Source organism: Sphaerodactylus townsendi, linkage group LG13 (genome assembly GCF_021028975.2).
Source record: "Sphaerodactylus townsendi isolate TG3544 linkage group LG13, MPM_Stown_v2.3, whole genome shotgun sequence".
NCBI lineage: Eukaryota > Metazoa > Chordata > Lepidosauria > Squamata > Sphaerodactylidae > Sphaerodactylus > Sphaerodactylus townsendi.
Genome location: NC_059437.1, coordinates 29,861,606 through 29,888,539, shown reverse-complemented (window position 1 = coordinate 29,888,539; position 26,934 = coordinate 29,861,606). Strand labels below are relative to the sequence as shown.

Below are 26,934 nucleotides of genomic sequence, written 5' to 3'. Positions count from 1 at the left end.
CACTTCTCAGCCCTCTGGTATCTTACCAAAATCAATCTGATAAGGTAGCCCTACTTCTTGTCAAATACCTGCACATAAAGGGGGTGTGAGACTGCTTTAATCTTTACATGGAAAAGTGCTCTGATGGGAACTGACACCCTCTGTTGCTCCAGGGAATTCTATATGAAGTGCAAATTTACAAGAGCATATTTACAAGCTTAGCTCAGAGAACTGGGAATTGGGGAAGAGAGTACCTGAAATGAGGATGCAGCAGGAGGACTAAGTGCCCGCCCCCACCCCCCCCACCCCCCGGCACACAACCACACTCACATACTTTCAGCTAAAAATCAGACCTTCCCACTTCCACATATTGGATGCCACAGGGCACTCCTGGGAAGAAGCACGGCTGCCCCAAGGCTCAAATGCTTCTGTGCATCTTAACTGTAGAGATTGTTGCTTATAGCCTGCATTGTCACAACCCAGCACTTATTCATATTGAAAATAAAGCTCTCGAAATTGATGCACCTTAAATGAATCAAGAAAACAATGAGGGAGAAGTAAAATTTATACCAGAGGATGAGATTAACAGCTATAATCCTAAAACTAGCAGTCAGAAGATCAACACACACTGTGAAGATTGTGTCTTGCCTTGAGCTGCTTGGAGACTGAATAACCAGTGGGAAAGATTTCTAATTTCAAGATCACAAATGATTCTGTATAGCTTGGACAAATGTATTTGTACATTACTGAAGATAATTGTGTTTTCACTGTCAGGGAAGGAAACTGAGGAAGACCACCCAGCTGCGTGTGACTCCAACTGCCTCTCTTATAGGGTAACCTCATAGCAAACTGTGTGGGGTAACAATTGCATGATGTGTGGGGTAACCCTCGCCTGCATGGCACTCTCTTGTAAGCCTGTCCAAATGTCTATCTAGTATAAACTTCTACTATAAAGTCTGCTCCAACTCTAGAACTAGGGATGGAGGCAAGAGAAGAAAGGCATAGTTAACTCTTCCAATGCTCACTAGAAGTCCCTGACAAATCTTTTTCCATGAAGATCACTTCTCTATCTAGAACAGTGATGGTGAACCTATGGCAAGGGTGCCAGAGGTGGCACTTGGAGCCCTCTCTGTGGGCACGCACACACAGAGTTCGTCATGTGGGGGTGGAAAATCACCCCCCCCCCCCCACACACACATCTAGGCTGGCCAGGGCCACTGAGCACGACATGCGTGCACTGCAGTGAGCAGGGAGGACTCGGCTGGTGGGCCTGGTGCCTATGATCTGGGTGGCTGCTGCCTGGGGGTGGGGTGGGGGGCACAGAGGAGGCAGGGATGCTAGAGAGGCACAGAGTGGTGCAAGCAGGACTTGCTGGAGGCTAGAGCAGGCTGGCCCCTGCTCAAGCAGGTGGGGCGGAGGAAGAGGGAGCCAACCATTTTTTTTTAAACGAAAACCTCAGCATTCAGGTTAAATTGCCAGGTTGGCACTTTGCGATAAATAACTGGGGTTTGGGTTGCAATTTGGACACTGGGTCTTAAAAAGGTTCGCCATCACTGACCTAGAACTATGTCCAGTCTAATCCGAGCCAAGAAAGAGAGGTTAAAGTTTCTAGTGAGGAGGCATTTGTATGTGGGAGGGGAGTTAAGCAGCATCTGGTTTTCTTTTTCAAGCCCTGCCTCTTTTAGAAGCCCCTTTAGAGGAGTGCTGTCTCCTACCTCCTTCTGGAGCTGGCAGTGCCACTATGATGCCCCAGCTGCCAATGGGTCTAGCATGCACACTGTCCACCACCACCTTGTTCCACAGTCCCTAACATATAGGTAGCACGGAAGAGATTGGCACCTTCAGCCAACTGCCTTCAGTTGCCATAATGTGGTGGCCCATATGCCCACTGCCTTCAGTTGGCTGCCATCAGCAGTGCCTCTCCCTTCCCACATTCCTGAACAAGCAGGGATGGCTTAGGGACGCTTATGTTTCATTAATAAAATTAGTCTTGAAGGTGCTGCTGGACTTGAATTAGAGTCTTATCAGTTTCTCAGGGGCTTGCCAGATTTCTGATTCCCACGCAACTCCTTCCCCTGTTTCCCCCAAGAGCATAAGAGACTGTTAGGTTCTGGCTGAAGAACACACAATTAAAACAAAAACAAAAAACAGCAGTACTGCACGGCAAAGTAAGTTATAAATTAGTTCATGTACATCCCAAAAATCTGTCAAGATACCATAAACTTGAAATATTTCCACACGTTGACTGCAGCTTAACCTCAGGATGTAAATGCATTTCCCTTCCAAAACTCCTTCAACCTGCTAATGGCCCTTCTGGCCCAGTTTGATTTCTTTTTCATATCTAACTTGGAAACAAATTGCAAATTATGCTAAGTGTGCATAATGTGGTGGCCCATATGCCCACAGTCTCAAACATTTCAACTCCAACTTTCCCTCCCCCCGCCCCTCAATGGTCCAATTAAAGAAGTCCTCCATTTGAAATACACTGCCTAGCATTAGATACATTGTCCAAATACAAGAAACCCTGCAGCTTAGATTATTGTTCTGAAATAAATATGCCTAAATACAGGGCTTTCCCTTTAAGACCTAGCCATCTGCCACCTCTCCTTCCATCTTCTGTTTTCCAATCCCATCTGCATTACCACTAAGAACTTCCCTACACATGAAGATCAAAGCAAAGTCCTCAAAGTTATAAATAACCAGCCTCAAATTAACCTCATGGAAAAATTAAACTTGAGGAGACCCAGCTGGACCCTTGTTGTCCAGTCCAGGTTCCTGGGGAGAAAATGTCTGAAATGTCATGTTGGTCAATGCTAGGGAAAGGCCTTGAAATCCAGAACCTAGCACAACTAGACAATGTCCACAATATGGACAATGATAAGTTAGGAGTGGTCTGGTTGTTGCTTGGTGCTTGTAATTGGGGTGACAAACCCATTGGTCTCTTATGATTTCTGCACTAATTTGGTTGCTAAAGATTTCACCAGTATAAATAATAAATCACTTACAAATGGTTTAATTTTTTTTCTATTCTATGATTCTATGACGAATGAACATCTCTAAAAACTGCTCAATTTATGTAGTCCAAATGGGCTGAGCTGGAACCAGATGCGTGAAATTTCTTTCCAGTGGTTGCCACAAACATAGCTGTGTTTGCAGGATGCAAACTATACTTAGTTTGAAATAACAAAGCATTCTCATTGTAATTCTGTATTTGTAGATTAATAGCCACACCAGTAGATGGTGATGTAACACTAGATATCTGAGCCAAGACCCAGGCTCCCCTACCCCCCATTTGTGACACTGGGCTTCCAATGCCTAAGAGTTTGCCTAAATGCTCCACAGCTAAATCAGGTTACCACTTAAGATCCACATATTACTTTGCGGATGGTGATCTCTGCCTGTGTTCTCTTTTCCCAATAGGGTTGGCAGGGAAATTCTAGAGATCTGGAAGGGCTGTACCTGTAGAGGGGAGAATTTGAGGAGGGATTTTGCCGAGAATCTATGGAACAGCATAAGAAGTTCACCTTATGAAGCTTTAATTTCCTCCGGGAACACTGACCTGTGTAACCTGGTGATCAGTTGTAATTCCAAGAGAACTTCAGGCCCTTCCTGAAAGTCGGCAAACCTACTTTTAAATAACTATTCCCTTCACCCTCAGTATGCAATCTGCCACCAAACACCCTCTTTGTGCCCGAAGACAAGGATAAGCAAGCAATCTGGGCTTATGCTGTCGACAGGAAAGTTATGTCCTGGCAGAGATACATTCTAGCCAACAGCAGCTTGTCATCTGGCTCTCATATCTCTTAAGAATTTCTTGAAAGCATCAGCCCATCTGAAAAGGCTGATGATAGGCACTCTTGAACAACTGTTAAACAGGTGGGTGAGGAAAACTAAGAGTAGCATCATTAATATACAATTGTGAGAAATTTTACTTATCTAAAATCAGAGGTGTACCAGGGGAAAATGATGCCTGGGGTAACACCTGCTCTGATGCCCCCTGCTGTGCCCCACTTACCCAAGTCGCCGGCGCCTGGTGCCAGCTGCTGCCACCCTCCCACCTCCATTGGAGCGGAGGCTGCACCTGCCTTTCTTCAGGGGCGCCTGGACCAGCAGGCCAAGACACAGCAACTTGGCAAGCCACGGGCCCGCTCCACCCTTGGAGCGAGCCAAGTTGCTGCGACCTAGCCAGAGGGACATGTGCCAGCTCCCAGCTTGATCATGTGGGGGCCCCCACAATTTTGATCTATTGGGTTGTGCCTGGGGTCAATTGACCCCCCATGTCCCTCTGGCAGATACACCCCTAACTAAAATAAGATCATGCGGATGTAGTTGAGTAATTCAGGAGCAAGGCATGACACAGCATTGCTACGTAGTCAGGAACATTATGGTCCCCAACCAGGAATATACCCACCAGTCTGAGCCCCATTAATAGAAGACCAGCCTCTCCTTGGTGGTCCTTTATTTCAAGCCAGCAGCCTTACGATCACTCACCTGGTTGATGTGTTTCAGTTTGTCAATGATCTGGCTAATCATAGGCTCTGGTCCTTTCACCTTGATTTCATGGTTGCTCAGCTGGGATTTTGCTCCATTCCTTATTGCCTGGCGGCTGAATCTGCATCAAGGAAAGGACAAATGAACAACACAAATGGAGCGCCAAACCAGAAAGATCTCAGCGTATATATTCTTATATGAAGAAAGGCATACATCAGGTCACCTTCAGGATTTTTCTGAGTGAAGCCTCTCTTCACTGCTCTATGAACCTAGATATTGATACCCTGTTTTTCTCCCCAATAGGGACCCCAAGGAGCTTACACCATAGTTCTCCCCTCCTCCAGAGAGCCAGCATGGTGTAGTGGTTAAGAGCAAGTGCACTCTAATCTGGAGAACCGGGTTTGATTCCCCGCTCTGCCACTTGAGCTGTGGAAGTTTATCTGGTGAACCAGATTAGCTTGTGCACTCCAACACATGCCAGCTGGGTGACCTTGGACTAGTTACAGTTCTTCGGAGCTCTCAGCCCCACCCACCTCACAGGGTGTTTGGGGGGAAGAGATAGGAGACTGTAAGCCCCTTTGAGTCTCCATACAGGAGAGAAAGGAGGCATACAAATTCAAACTCTTCTTCTTCTTCCATTTTATCCTAACTATCAGATTAGTCTGTGAGAGAGAAACCAGTCCAAGGTTATGCAGTGAGCTGTCACAACAGAGTCAGCAGATGAACCTGGATTTCCCAATTCCTGGTTCATCTCTCTAACCGCTATACCACATTGACTGAAGTAGTTGCCTTATACAGAGTGAGACCATTGGTCCATCTAGCTCAGAATTGCCTATATTCTAATGTAGCGGGATATAAATGGAAATAAAATAAAATAAATTATACTTCAGCAGAGCAACCTTCAGCAAAGGATGACAGGCAGAACCTGGAACATTTTACAGGTAAAGCACATCTTCTCCAACAGAGTCATGGTCCCCCGAAAAAGGGAATGAATTGCAAATTAGGAGGAGATGAAAAGTCACTCCATGCTTCTGGAGAGCAATGGACCCACCACCATCTTCAAAGTTTTCTCCAACTGAATCCCTATTTCTCTGCTTCAAAATAGTGGCTAATGTCCCCCCTCCATGTGATTCCCCAGAGTTCCAAAAGCTACAGAAACAAAGAATGCTGTAAGTGGTTAAGGATAAAGGATCTATTGCAGGGGTTTTTTCTCCCTGCTGTCTCAATACAAGGTAACTATTCCCTTGGTGCCATCTGGTGGAATAATCACTCCAGTGCACTTCCATAAAGTTAGATTAATGCTTTCATTGATCTCTTTGGCTACATTTCCATTGCTTTTGTAAAAGGCAAGCAAAAATGGGTCACCTCAAAATAAAAGGCATGTCTATTTTAAAGACAATCATAAACAACAAGCAGAAGGCAAATTACAGGACCTGGTTGTGTTAATGAATTGGGGGGGGGGTGTCCCCAGCCCACTGACCTCCACTTCTTGACAGGAGGGATGGCTAGTAGGCAAAACAGAAGGGGGGGGGGTTGTCAAGAAAAACATTCAAACACAGTCCCAGACCCTCCAACCACCTATAACTAAACACAAGTAGAACTTAAAATAGAAGTTGGGTTGAACAAAGAAAGATGGATAATCAAGACAGGGCATATCTATACAAAACTCAGACTAACATGACTTAAAGAAGAAGAAGAAGAGTTTGGATTTATATCCCCCCTTTCTCTCCTGCAGGAGACTCCAAGGGGCTTACAATCTCCTTTCCCTTTTCCCCCTCACAACAAACACCCTGTGAGGTAGGTGGGGCTGAGAGAGCTCCAAGAAGCTGTGACTAGCCCAAGGTCACCCAGCTGGTGTGTGTGGGAGTGTACAGGCTAATCTGAATTCCCCAAATAAGCCTCCACAGCTCAGGCAGCAGAGCTGGGAATCAAACCCGGTTCCTCCAGATTAGATACACAAGCTCTTAACCTCCTACGCCACTGGAGAAGCAGGTGATCAGATTCTTTTGCTGTCTCTCTGGGGCCTTCTGAAAGTTTCTGAAACTTTGCCTGCTGTGGCTTGACTGGCTGGGGTGGTAGTGGTGGTGCTGTCTACAGGCTTTTTGTGTTGCTGCAGATTGCCAGTTGCTGCATCTCGCTTGTGGTTCCTCCTCAGATCATTCTGTTCCCTGTCCTCTCTTTTTTCCCATCATAATTCTGAAATTTTCCTCAGAATTCTCTTTTTTGCTTCATGTCTGTCCTTTCCCTCAGGATTCTCCTATAGGCCCTCTTTCCCCTGAAACTCCAATGGAAAGCCAAATGCAAACAGGTTTACATGATCACGGCAAAAGGGAGCGAATGGGTATAAGGCATTAGCGCCTGGGGAATCTAGAACAAGTGTTTTATGACTGCTCAGAAACAGAATTTGCTCTTTCATAAGTCATAAGATTATATGGACGGGATGGGATCAGGGAGGCAGGGAGTACATTTAACTTTGAACCAGGCTCAGAGAAAAGATCAAGCCATCCATAGTCTTTGCAGAGATGGATTTTCACATTTTCCCCTTCCTGCTGCAGCTCACATGCCGCCGCCCCGCCCCACCCAGTATTGTTTCTGGGGCCTGTGGAATGCCAGGAATTGCAACAGAAGACAAAGTGAGGATCTCCATGGAATCAGCAGAAATTGCCAATCCCTCTTTTTCAAATAGATATGTCAATCTGCCAGTGGATTTGCATTGCTGGATATATGCTACTATAGTGTGTATATATCATATGTACACACCATGGCATATCTAAGAGGGGGCCTTTGACTTAGGTGTCCTTCTCCTGGGTCACTTGGGAGCACAGATTGCTCACTTGCCACCTGCCCACTTGCTGGAGTGCCGGAGAGCTTCTTGGTCAGCTCTCACCTTGTTTTGGTCCAGGGGGGCTGCCCCCTGCACTTTTCTTTGCTCCTCCCCCAATGCCTTTCCCAACCACCACCTTTCTGCCTGGCTGGCCCCAACCAGAACCGAAGAGAGCCCAGGAGCACCATGCTTTTCCAGGCCCACTGCTAACCAGGAACACCAGAAAGTTTGTTGATAAATGTGCATATGAGTGGACATCTGTGGTGAGATGGAACTGACACTGTTTGAAATCCAGGCTCCCGTTAAGCTCCACACATTAGGAAGCTTTACCTCGGCTCTGTACAGCCTTGTTTCTTATGATTTGTATATAAAGCTCTCATACAATATGTCGGCAATAAAAAGAAAATTAAAAGCTGTTTCTCTCCAGAAGTAAAATAGGGGGAGTTTATGAAGTTACTTAGTATTTTAAGCATTGAGGGATTAAAGAGGAAGATGCTTACTTAAGGTGTAATTTATATTCATGTAGGGTTTTTTTTACAATTTAGAAACAGTAGCACATTTTCATAATGTACTTAAAAAGTTTTACGGAGAGAACCATGTCTGTCTTCTGATTCAGAAGAGATTTAAAAGGAATATAGGACCCTAAGCAGCTTAAGAAAACTTTGTGAATTTGAACATGTAATAGGATTCTGAGGTTCAACAGACAGGAAAATCCCAACATTGTATAATACATTTCAATTAGCAAATAATTCCTTATAACTAATTGTCTTTACACATAGATTTGGAAATTGGGAATGTGCCCTTTTGCATGTCTCTCTGGCACTTCTTCATCTGTGTATAACAGATTTCACCCTTCCCTCCACTAGGATTCATATAAATATGCTCTTGCTCTTCAAGATCTCTGGAAAGGTTTCTTCCAAAGAGGTTGCTGTTTCACAAAGTTGCTTCAATTCTTTAGGTTCCTTAACTAGGTTCCCTAAACACAAGTCACAGTGCAACAGTAATTAGGCACTGCTGTATAGTACTTAGAGTATTGGACTAGATCTGGGAATCTTAGGTTCAAATCCCCACACTGCTACAGAAATTCGCACAATAACCTTAGGCCAGTCACTGGGGTGGATACAAGCAGCCTTCTTCCAGTCTAAGGAATCTTCCTCCAACTTAAGTGGCTCCTCCTCCAACAAAACAGACACTTAAGTTGGAGGAAGGCTGATTAGATAGGAGGAAAGTGGGGAATAAATGTTTTAATAAATAAGCTTTTTGAGTAGAATGGCTGGGTCCACTCTGTGTGTGTGTCGCACCTACCTCACAAAGCTGCTCTGAGGATGAAACAGAGAATCTTGTAAGCCCAGTGGAGTATAAATATAATACCGCTTAACTCTACTATACAAACCAAGGCATTCAACCAGATTGGCAGAACAGACATTAATCTATTCATCCAAAGGATGACTTACTAGTATATCTGTATACCTGTGGAGCAAACAAGGCTGTACCAGATGACAAATGGACAAAACTGAAGTGGACAAATTCATGGAACTTTAGAAGATAAGCAATTATTGATTAAAACACCCTTCAACTAAAATTATCTGGTGTGTGTTTTTACATCAGGTGTTTGCTAGGATGGGGTTATCAGTGTATCAAGTTCTTGCTTACTGGCTTCCCATGAACTTTCCATGCTACAACTGACCACTTTTACAACAGTACAACAATAGACAAAGGCTGCAAACAAATGCTTTGGTCCCCAAGCAAAAGCTGTTTGACCTCTTTTATTAGAAACAAAATTCACCAAACAAAGTCCAGCTTGCAAACTCTACTGTTATTGTTAAGGTTTCTTGTTTATGTAATATTTTTAATCTCCTCTTTATTTTCAGGGTAGATGTAACTGTTGTTTATTTCTGTGAAAGTAATGGATTGCTTCCCCCAGAAAAGGAATGAAGCCACCAGTGACAACTACCTTCAGAGGGATTAATTTAAAAGAAAAAAAATGACATTCTAGGACAGAAATTTACTGGAAGTAATAAAATAGGAAATTTCTCACCTTTCTACTATTTCTTGACCATTCCAACAAAGGGTGTTGTTTTGCACCACAGAACTGTGGCTACAGATGTACTCTGGCAGACTGCTATAAAAACTGCTGTGCATTCTTAGTTTCGTGATGAGCTCCCTGAAGCAAACCAGCAAACAAATGAAGCGAGAGACAACGTAGACACAGTTAGTATAACCTCTGTTGCAAGTAGAGCTCAAATTATAAACAAAAAGCATTACAGAGTTGCCTACTTAAAGGTGAGTTGATGAACTCTAATGCATGTGGCCATCCTCCTGTGGTTGACTATTGGTGTTTCCTGCAGATTTCAGAGAGTGGTGATTTAAAAATACGGCTCTTGAGTGGTTTGGAAAACACAGGTGCTTTGATAAATCCATGACTGACATTCAACTCTGCACTATAATGCTTGTGATTTACCACTAGGGGCTGCTATAGTGCATTTCATAACTGGCAAACAGTGCCTAGGAGCAAAACATTAGATCTCAAAAGTAAATGTTAGCATTCGACTACTAAATGATCAATTTAAAAAGAGCAGCTGTATTCCTCTGCTGTGGCAAGCAAAGAGTACTGTAGCACCTTAAAGGCTAAGCAACTCACTACAACTCAGTTCCTGCCAGCAGCAGTATCCCCTGCAACACACATTTTCTATTCCTATGTCCACAAGTGGTACATAGACAGGCCAATTCAGTGTGCCAGTTCTCAGGCAGGGTGTTTATGTCTCTGTGTTGGCATCCTCAACTTATAATTTAAACTGGATTTACATGATCTGCAGGAGGTAACCCCCACCCCGATTCAGTAGGTACAATTATGGCTTGGATCCAGCCTACAATTTCCACAGGACATACAGGTTCTCCCCTTTGTGCTACAGCCTGAAACATCCTCTGAAATGCTGCTCCTGAGGAAGGGGGCCCCTCCAAGAATAGCGTGGAAAGTGGGACTGAAGATCTGCCATGGGAGCAGGAATCAGGGAAAACTACTTCCTCCTCTTGCAGACTGACATTTTAGGTAGGATTCAACCCTGTTCCATCTACACTATTTTAAGCTTCTGTCTGGCACACTTTCTCAGTTAAACTGCACTTTGCAAATTCAGAAGATGCCAGGGAGTACAACTTCTTCTGTCAAGGCAAGAAGATGCGCCTGCCAAGATTATCCCACATCTACTGACAGCACAAAAGCAATCTTCAATTCCGTTGCAACATGCAGAGTCTGTGGTCCATTGTAATTTTTTCCTGCCTACATTTCCTGTTATTTATTTTAACAGAAGGTTTCAGGCAGTAAATCTCCTTCAGTCTGAAGTAAACTGTTATAAAGATTAGTTGGGAGCTGTAAAGTACCCAGCTGGGGGTAAACAAAACAAATACAGGCGACTGGAATGCTACCAATGGGAGATCTTTCCACTTTTTTTTTCTTAACTAAGTCATGCAGGTTTTCCTTATAATCAGGTTCTGGCAGACTGCACACACTGACTATGCAATAAAGCCCAGAGAAAATATAATATGGTTCTACATTTCTTTCTTTTCCTGCAGGGCTAATGAGGAGTAATGTAGCACAAACCATCAAAGGTAAAATAGGAGTCATTTCACATCTCCAGCAGTAAACCAAAAAGTTTTAGTTAATAAAGAACATTAGAGAAGATTTGGGCCTTAATGAAAATGAGGGTATCCATCACTGAAAGAACAGTAAGAGAAGAACTAAGTAGCCACTGCTCACCAATCAGAACCACCTTTGGGAACACTCAGAGTTTTGCTGCAAAAACAGATGAAACTTCCTGACAATTTTTTCTGCATTGAGGAAAAGATGTTACTGGCTGAACAGGTTTGTAAATTGTACACTGCAGAGTTATAAAACTCTGCAAATCAACTTGTAGAATTCTTCACACACTTCTCTGAAAAAGGGGGATGGGAAGAATTTTCAAAAAGCCCTATGTGGCCTAGGGTCAGTGTAATGAAGGACCATCTAATTCCATACTATCCAGCTTGCATCTCAAGTCTTGCAATCTGTGGCCGTGCTTTCAGAAGTATGGCAGGTGATGACTAGGGATTTTTCTGTGGTGGTACTTCACTTCTAGACCACTACCACTCTGAGACTTCTCGGGTGCTGAATTTATGTTCCTTTTGGCACCAGGTCAAAACACATCTTTTTACCTAGGCTTTTAAGGGTTTTCCCTAACCAGCTTTTTAAATGCTCTGCTTCTGAATTATGGATAGTTTTTATGTGTTTATGTTTAACACCTTCTTAATATTGGGACATAGTTTAAACTGTAAACTGCCTCCAGTTGATCTCTGAAAAGCCTGTACAGAAATATCCTAAATAAATAATACATTTTATTCTGTTGAGGAAGCGGGAAAACTATGTGAAGTAGTTAGGATAACAGGTTGTAAATGAAGCAAAAGTTTATTCTCAGCATTCCTCTATTGAAAACAGTCAGAAGCAGAACCGTCATCTGGGATAACAGCTAGATGACAGAAGGTCTCTCACCTCCTTCTACTGGACAACGTTTCTTCGTAATCCACGTGGGCAACCCTCATAACTTTCTTGTCAACAAAAAGATCCCCTGGATACCAAGTTGACCTGTACTGTCTCTGCTGGGAATGACTGCACAACTTGCCAATCTGAAAAAGACAATATAAAAGGATTTAATTTGCATGTTCTACTTCCACTGACTGGATTATTTTAAACCAAGCTACTTTAATTGCAGTTAAAATGACCAAGGATCAGATGGTGAACTCTTTCACCTAGTAAAAATCTCACGCCTCTTTAGACTCTGGCATGTTTAGCTTAAATATAAACCAAACCAAACCCAATAAAATATATACCACTTTTACCCAGTACTCTCTGCCAGATGGCCTTTGAGGAAACTTGCAACAGAATCAAAGCAATAAATGTTAAATGCTAAAACAAGCAGCAATTGCAAAACTATCAAACCCCCAAACAGCAGAAAAACAAGTCACAGCAGATAATTTAATTTTAAAAACCCAGAAAAATAAATGCAGGATTTAAAAACATATCATTAGGCAAATAATGCAAGACCAACAAACATATAGGGCTATCTAGAAAGCAAAAGAAGAGTTGTTTTTTTATGCCCTTCTTTTCTCTACCTTTAAGGAGTCTCAAGTCGGCTTACAATCACCTTCCCTTCCTCTCCTCACAACAGGCACTTTGTGAGGTAGGTGGAGCTGAGAGAACACAAGAAAGAGCCTTCTGGATCAGACCAGAGTCAATCTAGTCCAGCATTCTGCTACTCGCAGTGGCCCATCAGATACCTTTGGGAGCTCACATGCAGGATGTGAAAGCAATGGCCTGCTGCTGCTGCTCCCGAGCACCTCGTCTGTTAAGGCATTTGGTAGCCCTAAATTGACTTCTCCTCCATAAATCTGTCCAAGCCCCTTTTAAAGCTATCCAGGTTAGTGGTCATCACCACCTCCTGCATATTCTAGACACCAATCACGCGTTGCGTGAAAAAATGTTTCCTTTTATTAGTCCTAATCCCCCCCCCCCCAGCATTTTCAATGTACACCCCCTGGTTCTAGTATTGTGTGAGAGAAAGAAATCTCTCTATCGACATTTTCTACCCCATGCATAATTTTATAGACTTTTTGCCCTCCCCTAGTGGTTACAGTAAGGTCTCCCAATGTGGTGTCCTTGGGGACCATGGTGTCCACCAACATCTGCCTGGTGCTTACCAAGTGTTTTTAGGAGGTGGGTGGGGCCTGGTGGGGATTTTGCCTAGCAAGTCCTCTAATTGGCTCTGTAGATTTCTAAAAACATATATTTGGCAACTGCCATCACACCACAAAGATCTTCACTGTGTGACTAAAGGTAAACTGTTGCAATCCTTCTGTGGGAGGCCATGCCTCCTCCATCAGCCATTCTGTGGTAGCCATTTTGTGGATGTGCTCATCACATTTGTGTCAGAATTCCACAGGTGCCTGCTGGTTCAAAAAAGTTGGGGACCCGCTGAGTTTGAGTATCAGACTAGGATCTGGGAGACCAACTTTCAAATCCCCAGTCTGCCATGCGGATGTGAGGATAAAATGGAGGACAGGAGAACAATGTCAGCTGATTGGGTTCCCAGATGGAAGAATGGTGGGATATATATGAAATAAAATAACTATTACAACAAAGGGGGGGGGAGTTTACAAAGAAAATAGTTAGCTTATCAAAAATATATAAACCCTCCAGACATTAGTGCTGAACCAGCTACAACAAATGATCACTGTTAGAAGCAGTGGGAGAAGAATCTTTGGGAATGAATAATCAGAAAGGATCAGCAATGACACTCAGGGGGAGACTTATCCTTGACAGAAAGTTCATTGCTGCCTATATTTGTGAAACAGTGGGGGTTACAAACACCTGGCTGTTGGTTGGTGTGTGCATCATGTTATTCCAATTGTTACCCAAATGACTGGCTACTTTCAGCTAATTACAACAGTCTGCTTGCTTTGATTCCAACATCATTAACTTAACAATCATGTTTTCCCCTGCCAATTTTTTATTGCTGATATTTGTTATGCTCCAATATTCAGCAAAAAAGATCTCGCAACTGTTCCCATGTGAACTCCCAGTATTTAACATTTACGTTTTTCATACATCCATATAAAAATGCTAATGGCTCGAAAACTACACTCAATTCAATTATTCCGTTCATTGCCTTATTAAAATGGATCCAATGTGCCCTGAGCTCTCAGCCCAAGTCCACCATAGATGGCAGGAAGGTTTTCTTTCACATGTCTCACTCTCTACACATGGAACCAAAATTCCCCTCAGAATATCTCTCAGGAGTGGTATTAGGATGCATTTCATGTGTCTGTGGGCTGCTGATGTTAAGAAGAGGATGAAACCCCACAATCAATTCAAGACACGCATGTGCTATAATTTGAAAACCCGAGCCAGTCAATAGGGAAGGCCAGCAGAGTTAGCTGCCAAAACAGTCCCCAATGACAGTTTGTCATAAGAGGCACCAGTGCACAACCTCTCCTGGATTAATTCTGCATGCGTGCTGCAGACCTGTCAGGCTCCAGCAGCCTAAATCACAGAGTGTCAGTTAGAATCATAGAGTTCGAAGAGACCACAAGAGCCATTAAGTCCAACCCCCTGCCAAGCAGGAACACACAATCAAAGCAATCCTGACATATGATCATCCAGCCTCTGTTTAAAAACCTGCAAAGAAGGAGACTCCATCACTCTCTGAGGCAGTGAATTCCACTGTCGAACAGCCTTGACAGTCAGAAAGTTCTTCCTAATGCTTAGGTGGAATCTCTTTTCCTGCACCTTGAATCCATTACTCCATGACCTAGCCTCCGAGGCAGCAGAAAACAAGCTTGCTTCCTCTTCAATATGACATCCTGTCAAATATTTAAACATAGCTATCATGTCCCCTCTTAACCTTTGCTTCTCCAGACTAAACACCCTCAGCTCCCTAAGTCTGAAAGTTCAGTTATCCATTCATAGGAGGGTTTTCTTGGCAGATAACTGGCTGGAATTATGGAATTTTGTTTAATGTTCTTGGCGGAACAGGCTGACAGTGTCAACAGCTCTCAATGAAGACTGTGGCAATCTGATATTAAGCAGAGAGGTGTCCATCAGGAGCCTTGACCCTGTCTTTTTCCAAGCCACTAACTCAATACACACACCTATTGACAGAAATAATTGTTTCAGCCTATTTGGGGGTAGTCCTAAACAATTGCCAGCCCTTGGCAGCTTTCCAAAAATTGTATCTATAGCCCTTTCCGCACTGCAACAGTGCGGGGGTGCGTGGGCATAAACAATGCCGAAGCACCCCCCTGGGACCGTTCGCATGGACAGTCCTAGGAGGACGGCAGGCGGCGGCACAGCCTTCGCACAGGCTGTGCCGTCGCCGAATGCCTGCCTTGTCTCCTGGCTTCCAGCTTGTCACAGAGGCCAGGGGACACGCCCCTGCAGCCTGGAGCGACGGCTCTGGAGTCGCAGGCCAGGGGGGGCGTGTCCCCTGGCCTCTGCGACAAGCCAGAAGCCAGGAGACAAGGTAGGCATTCGGGAAAGGGGGGAGGGAAATGGCGCCTTCCAGCCGCTGCCGTTCGCACGGTAGTGGTTGGAAGCCGCTGTTTCCGAAACAGCAGCATCGCACCGCTGGGGGATTGCGAGGCCGCGGCAGCCGTGCGAACCCCTCCCCTGGGACGCTGTTTTTAGCATCCCTGGGTCGCTGTATTCCGCCCGTGCGGAAACAGCCTATCATTCGTTGTATCTATACGCCGACTTTCTCTTCAAGGGGACCCAGCACAGCTTAAATTGCTCTCCATTCCTCCATGTGTATCCTTGCAATAGCCCTATAAGGTAGGCAAGGCTGAGAGTGTATGATAGGCCCAAGGTCATCCAGCAAACTTCCATGGAAGAGTAGGGACTCGAAATTGGATCTCTGACATTTTAATCACAATACCACTCTGGCTCTCTATGCAATGTTACTATACTATATTTGCTTGAGGCCCACAGACAGAGATACCAGCTGCCTCTGTGCCATTGACCAGCTTTGGCTACTTCACCAGCAGCAACTCTTCCTCAAGTTGTGTGATTTGGATGGGGTTATCGCCGTGGTGGCGAACCTTTGGCACTCCAGATGTTATGGACTACAATTCCCATCAGCCCCTGCCAGCTTGGCCAATTGGCCATTCTGGCAGGGACTGATGGGAATTGTAGTCCATAACATCTGGAGTGCCAAAGGTTCGCCACCACTGGGTTATCTGTATTCTGAATGCTGAAGTTGCACTACTGCAATTTGCTGAGGCACGGGACTGACTATGAGAGCTCCTCAGAAACAAAAGCAGCGTACAGTGGCATCAATGCCTCACGTGACTTCAACACTATATGTTTGCTAATGCAGCATAAAATCACATTAGCCTTTTAAAAAAATGTTGAATCAAACCACTGACTCATATTAATCTTATGGTCAACTATAACTCCCAAGTCCTTTTCACAAGTGGTACTACGCAGCCAGTATTTATGTGACTGATTCTTAATACCAGCTGCAACACTTTACCCTTGTCCCCAATTAAATGTCATTTTATTTGTATGGGCCCAATCCTGCATCCTCTCCCAGTCCAGCTTTTTCCTATTTCTATCCTGGGTATTTCTATCCTGGGCCCCATCCAGTTATTTTTGCTTCACTTCATGTATACCAGGGGTAGGGAACCTGCGGCTCTCCAGATGTTCAGGAACTACAATTCCCATCAGCCCCTACCAGCATGGCCAATTGGCCATGCTGGTAGGGGCTGATGGGAATTGTAGTTCCTGAACATCTGGAGAGCCGCAGGTTCCCTACCCCTGATGTATACACTGCCTTTCTCTGTGATGGGGATCCAAAGAGGTTTACACCATTTTCCTTTTCTCCGTTTTATCCTCACAACAACCCTGTGAGGTAAGTTATGCAGAGTGTATGATTTGCTCAAAGTCATCCAGCAGAATGGGAATTGAACTATGATTCCACCACATCCTAGTTTTCAATGTAGAGAATTAATAGGCATGTGGCAGCAATAGGTTTTGTTTTAACTGAAAAGCTATTGCTGCCACAGTATGACATTCTTTTTTGCACCCCTGGGTCACAGCGCCCAGCACAGCTCTCTCCCCAAGGTCCTGAGGTGCCTTTCCTCTGGTCTCAGACATGGCCCAATTGCCTCTAATGTCCAAAGAAGGTTCTCCAGCTGCTTCTTAACCCTGTACTGGGCAACAACTGAGTTGATCCTCCTCAGCAATCCACCCTTACTCCTTTTATTCCCCTCCTGCCAGATTGGGCTGCACCCCTGGTCTTTCCCCCTGGCTCTTCCTTCAGAGCCTTTTTTAAACGGCCCTGCCGGGCTTGGCTGCTGCTCCCTCTTTGCAGTTGGTTCTCAGGCTGCCTTGCCTCTGGGCTCCTGGAGCCACTCCAGGGTCTTCCCTTGCTGGTGTGGCAGATCTGAGGGTGCAGAGAGACTCCTGGCCTCTGTCCAGCCAGCCCTCCCCTCAATTGCACCTTCAACCTGTGGCCTTCTCCTTGGGTGGGCCTTGGGCTCTCTCCCCCCTCGTGCTTCCCAGTCACCACAGCCTTCCTGGACTCAGGACCACCCAGGTTCTTCCTCAGTGGGTTGGGATGTGTCGTGGCAGGGGGGCTGGGAGTCTCAATGGGAGGTCTCTGGACAACTCTAACCCCTACAGCAAGGGTGCTGCAAAGGTGGCAGCTATCCAGATCTGGAAGCAATAAGCAGTCTGGAGGAATAGAACTTCAGCTAGTTTGAGCTCTTAAGGGTTCCCTGCCACACATTACTGAAAGGGGTGATTTGCCAGCATAAGAGCAGACATAGTCTGGCTCTAGCCTCTCCAGGAGTTCTGGGGACCTTCAATTCGACAGGTGAATTAGTCAGGTTTTGTCAATAGACCCATTAGTTCTGAAAACATCCAGGATCAGTAAGTGTGCGCTAGTTCTTTGACTTTCAGAAACTGCTCCCTCCACCTCCTCCTTCTTCCACTAGTTTTTTTTTACTAATTTCCTTTTTAAATGGTTTATATTTACTTATCTTTTCTTTCCAAAATCTTTTCCCCTTTTCTGTAATTTTTCATGGAAAAATTTTAGAAGATTTTTAAAAAAGAGAATTGGTTAGAGTGTGTCATATAACGCTGATGGAGAAACATGCGACTTAAGTCTAAGATGCATTTGGTCACAGACAAAATTTGTAAATAGCTGGTCTCCCTTAACTTTTTTTGAAATAAGCACAACTCCTTTAGAGAAGATTATAAACAGAAGTACTAAAATATATTTGGTGATTAAGGAGGAAAACATAGTGTGACAAATTTGGGTCTGATGTGCATTTTGGTTTTGTTGGTATATATCAACGTGCTTTTGAAGTTCTGTATAAAAAGAAGTATTTTGTTTTGGGGGAAAAACAACTCCTTCTCCCAATTAACCATATCCTGAAACCAGGGCTGATTCAGCACGGGCCAAAAACAGCGGTGTGAAAACGGTGTGAAAACAGTATAAACCCTTTAACACTGTTTTAAACCCTTTTACACCATCTTCACACTGTTTTCACACTGCTGTTTTTGGCCCATGCGGAATCAGCCCAGGTTTGTGAATGAAGAACCTCATGTCCTAGTCTTGCACACTGAAAACAAATTGGAAGGAGTGCATTGGGACAGGCATTAGGACATGCATTGGCTGTGAACAAAGCCAGCCAAGGGCATAGCTTTAGAAAAACAGCGCACACCCCCCACAGCTGCGCCCCAACAGCTGCCCTCCCCAGCAGAAAAAACCTATGGTGCCTTCAAAATGCACCTAACTTCCCTTCTATCCAAGTATATTGAAGCTTGGAAGACACTGGGCCAGGGAGGGCACCCTCCTTCCATGGCCTTGTTCATGCCCCCAGTGTCTTCTCGCGCTCAGCGCCCCTTGGACAGAGGAAATTTAGCTGCATTTTAAAGGATCAGTTCCTTTAAAATGCAGCTAACTTCCCATATCTGAGTGGCAACGATCCTGAGCGGATTCACACGCACACACCTTTGGATGGGGCTCGAACCTTCATTCCCTACCATTCATAATTATAAATCACACACCTGTTCTTAGCATCCCCAAAAGCAAGTCCAATGCAAACCAGTTTGCATGCTAAACTGTCAGGGTCTAGTGCTTCATTCAGGACACCTTCTCCTGAATGCACTGCCTCCTATGCGCAGCTGAAACGGCTGTATTCTATGTTCCTTCTTTTTCAGAGTCTACAGCTATAATTTTAAAACAGAAAACAATAAAGTATGCTGCAGCCGAAACTGAATTAGTTGAGATGGGGTTGAGTGTAGAACAGGTTGCCCAGTTGCTCCAAGTTCCTAGGAAAAACAGAGTATAAAATGAGTGTTCTCCTTTCTGGAGTAATGGAAGCCAGGAGTAAGCAAGCTACACAGCTTCCTTGCAACAGGAGAACACAAGAGGAAAGCAAGGTGGCTTCTACTAACAAAACAGGAGATTAATCAAGGTCTTGTACCAGGTGAAGAATCAGCTGAAGCCCAACTGGATGATAGTGTCAACTAGATGGAGTGAAACCAGCCCCTATACTAAGTCCCATTTACTGATTTGCTTTGCCCTTTTCTGTACTTTTACCTGCACCATTAAATGTGGCCTACCCTGGTAGCTCAACCCTATCCACACTCATAAAAAATGCCTCTCACATTTAAAGTTACCATAAAAGTGACCCTCCAGTCCATTACTCGCTTGCCACTACACAAGTCAGTTTAATTAACCCCCTCGCCTCTAAAGGAAATGTTTAAAACATACATTGAAATGAAGGGGCATAGAACATAAACTTTTTAAATAGTAGTAGCCAGGCCCATTTAACATTTCTACAGGTGCAATAAAAATGCTAATATATGTTAATGTTTAGTCTGTGGTTAATGTTTTGTCTTGTTAATTTCCCCAGGGTTTTTATTGCGGATTTAAATCTGCCATGCTTCTCAATGGATTGCACTGCTTTCTGCTAAGTGCAAAGGCACACCACTCTGGAGCGAATACTGATTAAGAAAAAGTGAAGAAACATCTTGCTGCCCAGCCCAGCCTCCCCACCACACATTCTTAATGCAGTACCCTTGTAATTACGTACATTATGTCATGAGAGTGGAAGGAGAAAAGGCAGCCCACCCCTTTCTTCCTAGCTTAAAAAATGGAGTTACAAATGAAAACATTAATTCCAACCTATTATTTTAGAAACCTTGTAAAAGGCAACTTTGCATGAACCAGCCCAAGCAAACTATTCCGATTTAGAAGCCAGCCCCGGTGCAGTAACTTTAAGGGGAAAGGCTAGGCAAAATCTTACCAGCTCCTTGCATTATAATTGTTGCTGAACTGGTGCTGCAATACTACCTTCCGGCCACATGCAGCAGTGCTGTTGTAGTTCAACAGACAAAAGAGCCGCTCTTTCCTCTGGCAAGCTGCCACAATGGTACAGACCATTATGCCTGGCTTGTAAGCTTGAGCTCCCCTGTTGTAAGCTTGAGCTCCCCCTGCAGTTCAACAGATGGAAGAGCAGCTCTTTCCTATGGCAAGCTGCCATAATGGCACAGACAACTTGAGCTCTCCCTGGCCCTATATTGCGTTCTAGGTGCCAAGGCAAACACCCTTGGAGTTAGGGCTGGCCAACCATTTGGACAAATGTGCCCCAAGCCAAATGCAGAGGGTGACAAAGTGCTCTTTTAGTACGCAGTGCAGTATGCTTACAAGTCTCTAGCTTACTATATGAGCTAGACAGGAGTGTTAGATTTTCGCTTGCACCAGAATCAGTCCCACTGCTAGGCATGCCAAACTCCTGCTGACCACAATACTTGGAAGAGCAGTAGGCAGTCCATATATTTACTGGCTGCCACTCCCTCTGTAGAAGAATTATGTAGGGGAAATTGCTATCAATGAGATGACTGGGAAAGTAACCACACAACCCATGCCTGGAGTCCAGCTTAAAGTTTTGTTCTAAGTTGACTTGTATGTTTTTTTCCATGTAAAATAGTGGTGCACACATTTTCTCAACAAGACAGCCTGAATGTACCCCTTGCCATGCTACAAGTTTGGTAAACGTGCTCATTCCAAGAGAAGCAGCCCACTGAAGCATGAGATGCCCATAAACTAGTGTTTATGAATAGAGCTGTTCTGACTGGACTGGATCGCATCAGTTACAATAAATGATTCTGCAGTAAATACTCCTGATAAAACGCCTTCCTCTTTCCAAGGTAGCAAATCGGTTGGTGTTATGAGATGTAGTATTTTAAATGTAAATTCTTCTGACGTGACCTCAAGATCCACAGGAAAGGGAGCTACACTTTATGCCTGGGAGTCCAATCAATAATGTAACAGCCGAAATAATTTATTGCCCAGATGTGTAAAGCGCACCAAAGCGCAAACGCTTAGAACAACACATTTTGTCACATCAATTCTGACTCTGCTTTCAGAAACATGCTACTAACATACTCAAGCCAGCAAGGCTACCCCTGTTACAGATGTCAAATAAAGTTAAGGAGACCCTGGGTAAAGCAGAACAAGGCATGGAGAAAAACGTATCTTGAAGTAAACCAATCCCAGTGCTTTGAAAAGATTCTCCATGCTTTTAAAGCCCCATAAAATCCACAGTTTTACAAGGATAATAGCCTGTACTGAGGAAAATAAAACCACTTGAGGCAGTTGTATCTTTAAAATAATTTCACTTAATGCTGATGAAAGAGCAAAAAGTTTCATAGCCCATTTCCTACTTCAGCAGGTGCTGGAGTGGAACTGTGACCTCTAAGTCAGCGAAACCAGTTAATAGGATGTTCAAGGAGAGGGCTAACATGGATGTGATGGGGGCCAAAAATGATGTGATGGGGGGCCATGGATGTGGTAGGGGCCAAAAAACACAGTATGTATGTGTTTTTCACATACACAGCAGAGAAAAATATAGAGCAGGGGTGTCAAGCATGTGGCCCAGGCCAGATCTGGAGCAAGGGGGAGTTACCTCAGCTGCAGGGCCCTCTTAATGCATGGCCATGCTGGGCAGTTCCCCAGGGGGCCCAAAAGCATAGGGACCCCATGCTAATCTATGTATGTCGCAACTTGCTGTCAATAAATAAATGAATACTAAACTAAATTATAAATATTTGTTATTGGAAAAGGCGTATTTGGCATGTGTTTTACTAAAGGTAATGAACAATATTCATGTTAATTTTTATGATAACAAGTGGACATTCAAATTTGCCTCTTTTAGTATCACAGTCACCTCTGCAACCACTTGTGCATGTATGTGTATGTATCTCACACACTACATTATATAAAAGTGTGTATGTTAATGTCACTTCAGCTCACTTGACAGTTATATGGTTCAAACGTTGCTGTTGATTACTCTTGGCTGTTCAGCATGTCTTTTAATGTTGGAAGTACCAATAAATATATGTTTAATTTTATCAACCATTTACATTTTTAGTCCTGTGAGTGGTTGTGTAGGTAGGAAACCAAGTACACTGCTTTGCCTGGAGGCCTATAACCCTGCTCAGCTGGCTTGTGGGCTTGATAAACCCTCGCAAGGAAGCAACCCACCTGCTGCAGGCTCACCAGTCCAGGCACCACCACCCCAGTCCTGTTATGGGGCCAGCCAAGCCAGCCACCCCACTCTATCCCCTGCTCCAAGCCCGGCCTGGCCAAGTCACATTCATGTCATATCCAGCCCCTGTAACAAACGAGTTTGATGCCACTGATCTAAAGCTTTATTTAAGCACAACAAAAGTACATGGGACTTCATGGGAATGAAGCCTGCTACCACTGCCTCTTAAGTATTTTTCTCTGTAAGCCCTCCTTACCTGTGGAAGGTGAATCAGTCTGGGAGTGTGGCAGACATCTGAGGAAGGCTCCAAGCCTTCTAGCACCTCAAGACAGTAGTTTTTAATAAACTTTTAAGCAACCTTCCAACAAGCCAAACTGTTCTCCTCCAACTGGCCGGGAATGTCCATGTTTTCCCCACACCTGCTACCCACAATTCTTTTGAAGGGGAGGAGGAAGAGTTTGGAGAAGGAGGCACCTTTGAAAATGCTGGCTAATACAAGTCATGGCCCGTGCTTGAGACACTCAAAAGCAATCTTGTTGCTCCCAGTTTTTATGGATTTTGGTAAACTGATGCAGTTTTTATCTGTGCTCCAAACTTCTTGTTAATTTTGCTGCCATCTGATGAATTCAGTTAAATTTTATTGCCATCTGACAAATTGTAAAGTGCTTGTATATTTATTAGGATTGTTTTTAGATACTGAGCATTTATATTGTGTGGATGTTATGTTGGGGGAGGGGAGATAAATATATTAGCCCCACTGAAGAAAAAAAAAGCAAAACGAGTTCCAGTCAACTTAAACATTTGTTGATTAACCTGCTCCTGTAAGCTTGCAGCTCTAAAATGTAAACAGAAGATCTAGTCTAATGTAGACGGCTATTTTTCCAGCATTTTTTGTTTAAAAGTAAGACAACTGAAGTGGTGACATATATTTGTTGTATACTGAGTTTTACACTGAACATCACTGTCAGTTTTGCACCAGCCTTCCAGAAAACATAAACTGTTATTTAAGGGTTTACGCACATAGTACACAGAACTCTTTTGGCTGCCATGAGCACTTTGTACCATTAAGTGTGAAGGACGTTCCGTGGCTCTCAGGCGCATAGCAGCCATATTACAATCATGACTGTGGCACATGTGGGGCTCTGCTTCAATCTCCTCTGGCTGTTTTCCCACCCCTGCCACAATTTTCACAGGTTTTGGCAAGATATCACTTGCTTCTTTGGGAACCCTGCATGAGGCCATCATTAGATTTAAGTTTTTCAACAGAGAAAGACAGCAGTTCTGTGGGGCTTTTTCAGTTCAGGAAAACTGTGCAGGAGGAAGAGTCTAAAACTCTCCACAGGTGCTGCAGCTGCAATCAAAATAGGGTCCTTGTATGCTTGGGATTCATGAAGCTCCCAGCAGACATTGATACCAAATCTTTGTGACGGCCATAAGATCTTTTGTATCATGTAATTTAAATACCAGTAATGACAAGTCTTTAAAATTGTACTCTAAACTCACTGGAGTTCACCTCTAACGAGTTTAAGACATTAAATAAGCCTTAAAGTTGAAAAAAGAACTGCTTGTTTTTAAAAAAACTATCCAAGTTCAAAAGGGTTTCCTAATGCAATATTCAGTAATTAGCTATTCTACCTGGCTATGATAGTGTGTCATCCTTGGGAAGAGAGCTAGAGTGTACTAAACGGAGCATTAACTTGTTCACCGACAGCTTTAATAAGGCACTTTTCAAATTGCTGCTCATAAAGCTTGGAGTGGGGGGAAAGAAAGCTACTAATACCCTGGCTTCTTAATTGGACTTCTTCCCTTCCCTGCCTCTCTATTAGCAATTTAATAGCAAGTGTACATATTTATATAACAACTCCAGTGCGGCATACCAACAAAAGCTAGCCGTTTAATTACTGGACAGTGGAAGGTAATCACAATTTCAGAATGCATGAACTGAAACAACCTTGCTGGCTACACAGCTTGTTTGACTTTACAGTTCAATAAAAATCTCCTTCAGAAGTTGTTCCATTACCTTTCATGATACCAAACAGATATTGGTATGACCTGGACCCATGTACAAACAACATGTCCTCAGCAATGCATATTATGAGGGTGAAGTTTCTCCATGAACTTTAATCTCTTTGGTGGCCATTTTAAAAGTGAATTAAGAAAAACATTCGTGGGACAAGGAGGGGCTGTGAAGGGGAAAGCTCTTGCTTTACATAGGCTTGGTTGTTAACCCATAAATTCGGTAAAATTTGGATTCAGATTGATTTGGGCAAAAAATTATCTGCATGCCCGAATAAGACATAATATATTTGGATATACCCGAATATTCGGGTACACCCAAAAATTCGGGTCTGTCTGATTTGCTTTGTATTGTTGGTGTTTTTTCACATTTTGGTTTAGAGGGGGTGCAATTTTAAAGCTAGTGGCACCAAATTTTGAGGGTATCATTCAAAGACTGTCTTGATGATACCACCCAAGGTTAGTGAAGTTTGGTTCAGGGAGGCCAAAGTTATGGACCCCCAAAGCAGATGCCCCATCCCCCATTGTTTCCAATGGGAGCTAACAGGAGATGGGGGCTACTCCTTTGAGGATCCATAACTTTGGCCCCCAGAACCAAACTTCACCAAACTCAGGTGGTATCATCAGGACAGTCTCCAGAGGATTCCCTCAAATTTTGGTGCCATTAGCTTTAAAAATGCACCCTGACAGACACCCCAAGAAACTGCGCAAGATTCTCTGCTCTGCAGTGCCTTGGCTCCATTGTTGGCAATGGGGAATTTCTGTGTGTGTAAGCTGACTGCACATTTTTGAAGACAGAGGCACCAGACTTTCAAGGTGGCTCCAGGAGTCCCTCCTGGTAATAGCTTCCAGTCTCGGTGAGCTTTGCTTCTGGGGGCGATGGGAGGGGGTGCGTTGAGAGAGTTCTGAGAACTCAACCAGCAGGCTCCACATGCAGGAGCAGGGGACAAAATAAGCCTTTTGGGAGCCCATAAAACTGAACCTCCAAAACACCAAAAAACACCCCCAAATGCCCAAAATACCTTCCATTCAGATTCATTCATATTCGGGCAGGACTTATTCAGATGATTTTGGCCCAAATATGCCTGAATTCACCCAGAGTCAGGCCGAGTCGAGTATTTGTTGCACTCGAATATCCAAGCCTATGCAGAAGGTCCCAGGATCAATTCCTCAGCATCTCCACTGAAAAGGATCAGTTTGTAGGGGGTGTTCAAAATCTCTAACGTGAGACTCTGGAGAGCACCCGACAGACTACTATTATGATCAGTACTGTCAAATCTAACTCGAAGGAAGCTTCATGTGATGTTTTACAACATTCAAGCCAAAAGCCACAGCCCACATTTTCCTTCTGGCGTTGAGAAACTAAAATAGGCATATGGTCCACTGAATCACCAATTCTAATGGTAATTATATATATATGAAATAATTACCATTAGAATTGGTGATTCAGTAAATCCAAATCACAGAAAAACTCAAAAAAGCCATATTGGCATTTTTTTGCTTTTTTAAAAAAGATTTAAAATCTCAGATGTATTCATAAAGCTGAATACACCTGGGGCTGAAAAAGCCAAATAACCTTTGGCTTTATCGGCTGTTTACCCCTCCCTCCCCTCCATTTCCCAAGCCCAAGTAGTCTTAGTTGACAGCAGAGAGGGGAAGGAAGAGAGAGAGGGAGGCTGAGCTTGCGGGGCTGAGCATGTACCTTGGAAAGCAATGTGTGTGCGGAGGGAGGGAGGGAGGGAGGGAGGGAGGGAGGGAGGGACAGCCCAATCCTGAATGCAGTGAGGCCTGCATGCAGGATTGCTCCTCCCTGTAGGCTTTGGAAAGCAAGCTGAGGGAAGAAAACAGCCTGATCCTGCATGTGAGACTGACCACCCTGAGCCCTGCATGAAGAATCTCTCTCTTCACCTTGATTCCCAAGGTTTGCGGCCTTGGGAAGCAAGGTAGGGGAAGAAGACAGCCTAATACTGCATGCAGGCCTGAGTGTCCATACTACAGTACTGCATCCAAGGCCTGCGGGCTTTGGGAAGCAAAGTGGGAGGGACAGGACGATCATGCACGCGAGACAGATTGTGCTCAGTTCTGCATACAGGATTGCTCTTTCCACCATGCTTCCCAAAATCTGCAGACCTTGAGAAGCAAGGAAGGGAAGAAGACAGCCCAATAATGCATGCAGGAATGAGTACACTCAGTCCTGCATGCAGAATTGCTCCCCCACCCCTGCTTTCAAGCCTTCTGGGTCTTGGAAAGCACCAGTGGGGCCAGTTCTCTTCCCCCTGTTGTTTCCCAAGTTCCCTAGGGCGGGGGAGAGAACTGACAAATTTTGGGTTTGGTTTTTTTTAACCCAAATAGTTTCAGTGATAACCAAATAATGCTGATTCATATCAGTTTTATTCAGGTTTACCGAAAAATTCCAGGTTAAAAATATCCAAACCCCAATTTTATATCAGTGCTCAAGCCTAACTATCGTAAAGCAGACTGTAAGACTTGCCACTTTAAAATGACCAAATTCTTCTCTGGGGTTTGACCCATGGTCA

The 26,934-nt window shown here is 44.1% G+C and overlaps 1 protein-coding gene across 1 annotated transcript in view; it reads right to left on the bottom strand.

Annotated features, from left to right (window-relative positions):
• The window catches only part of GPC3 (glypican 3), a 297,585-nt gene that overhangs the window by 48,460 nt on the left and 222,191 nt on the right, over positions 1–26,934 (bottom strand). The window contains exons 4-6 of the mRNA XM_048514801.1: positions 11,817–11,950; positions 9,333–9,458; positions 4,471–4,591 (exon numbers count right to left, since the gene is read on the bottom strand). Coding sequence (XP_048370758.1) covers positions 4,471–4,591; positions 9,333–9,458; positions 11,817–11,950 — 381 coding nt within the window. The remainder of the gene's footprint in view (positions 1–4,470; positions 4,592–9,332; positions 9,459–11,816; positions 11,951–26,934) is intronic.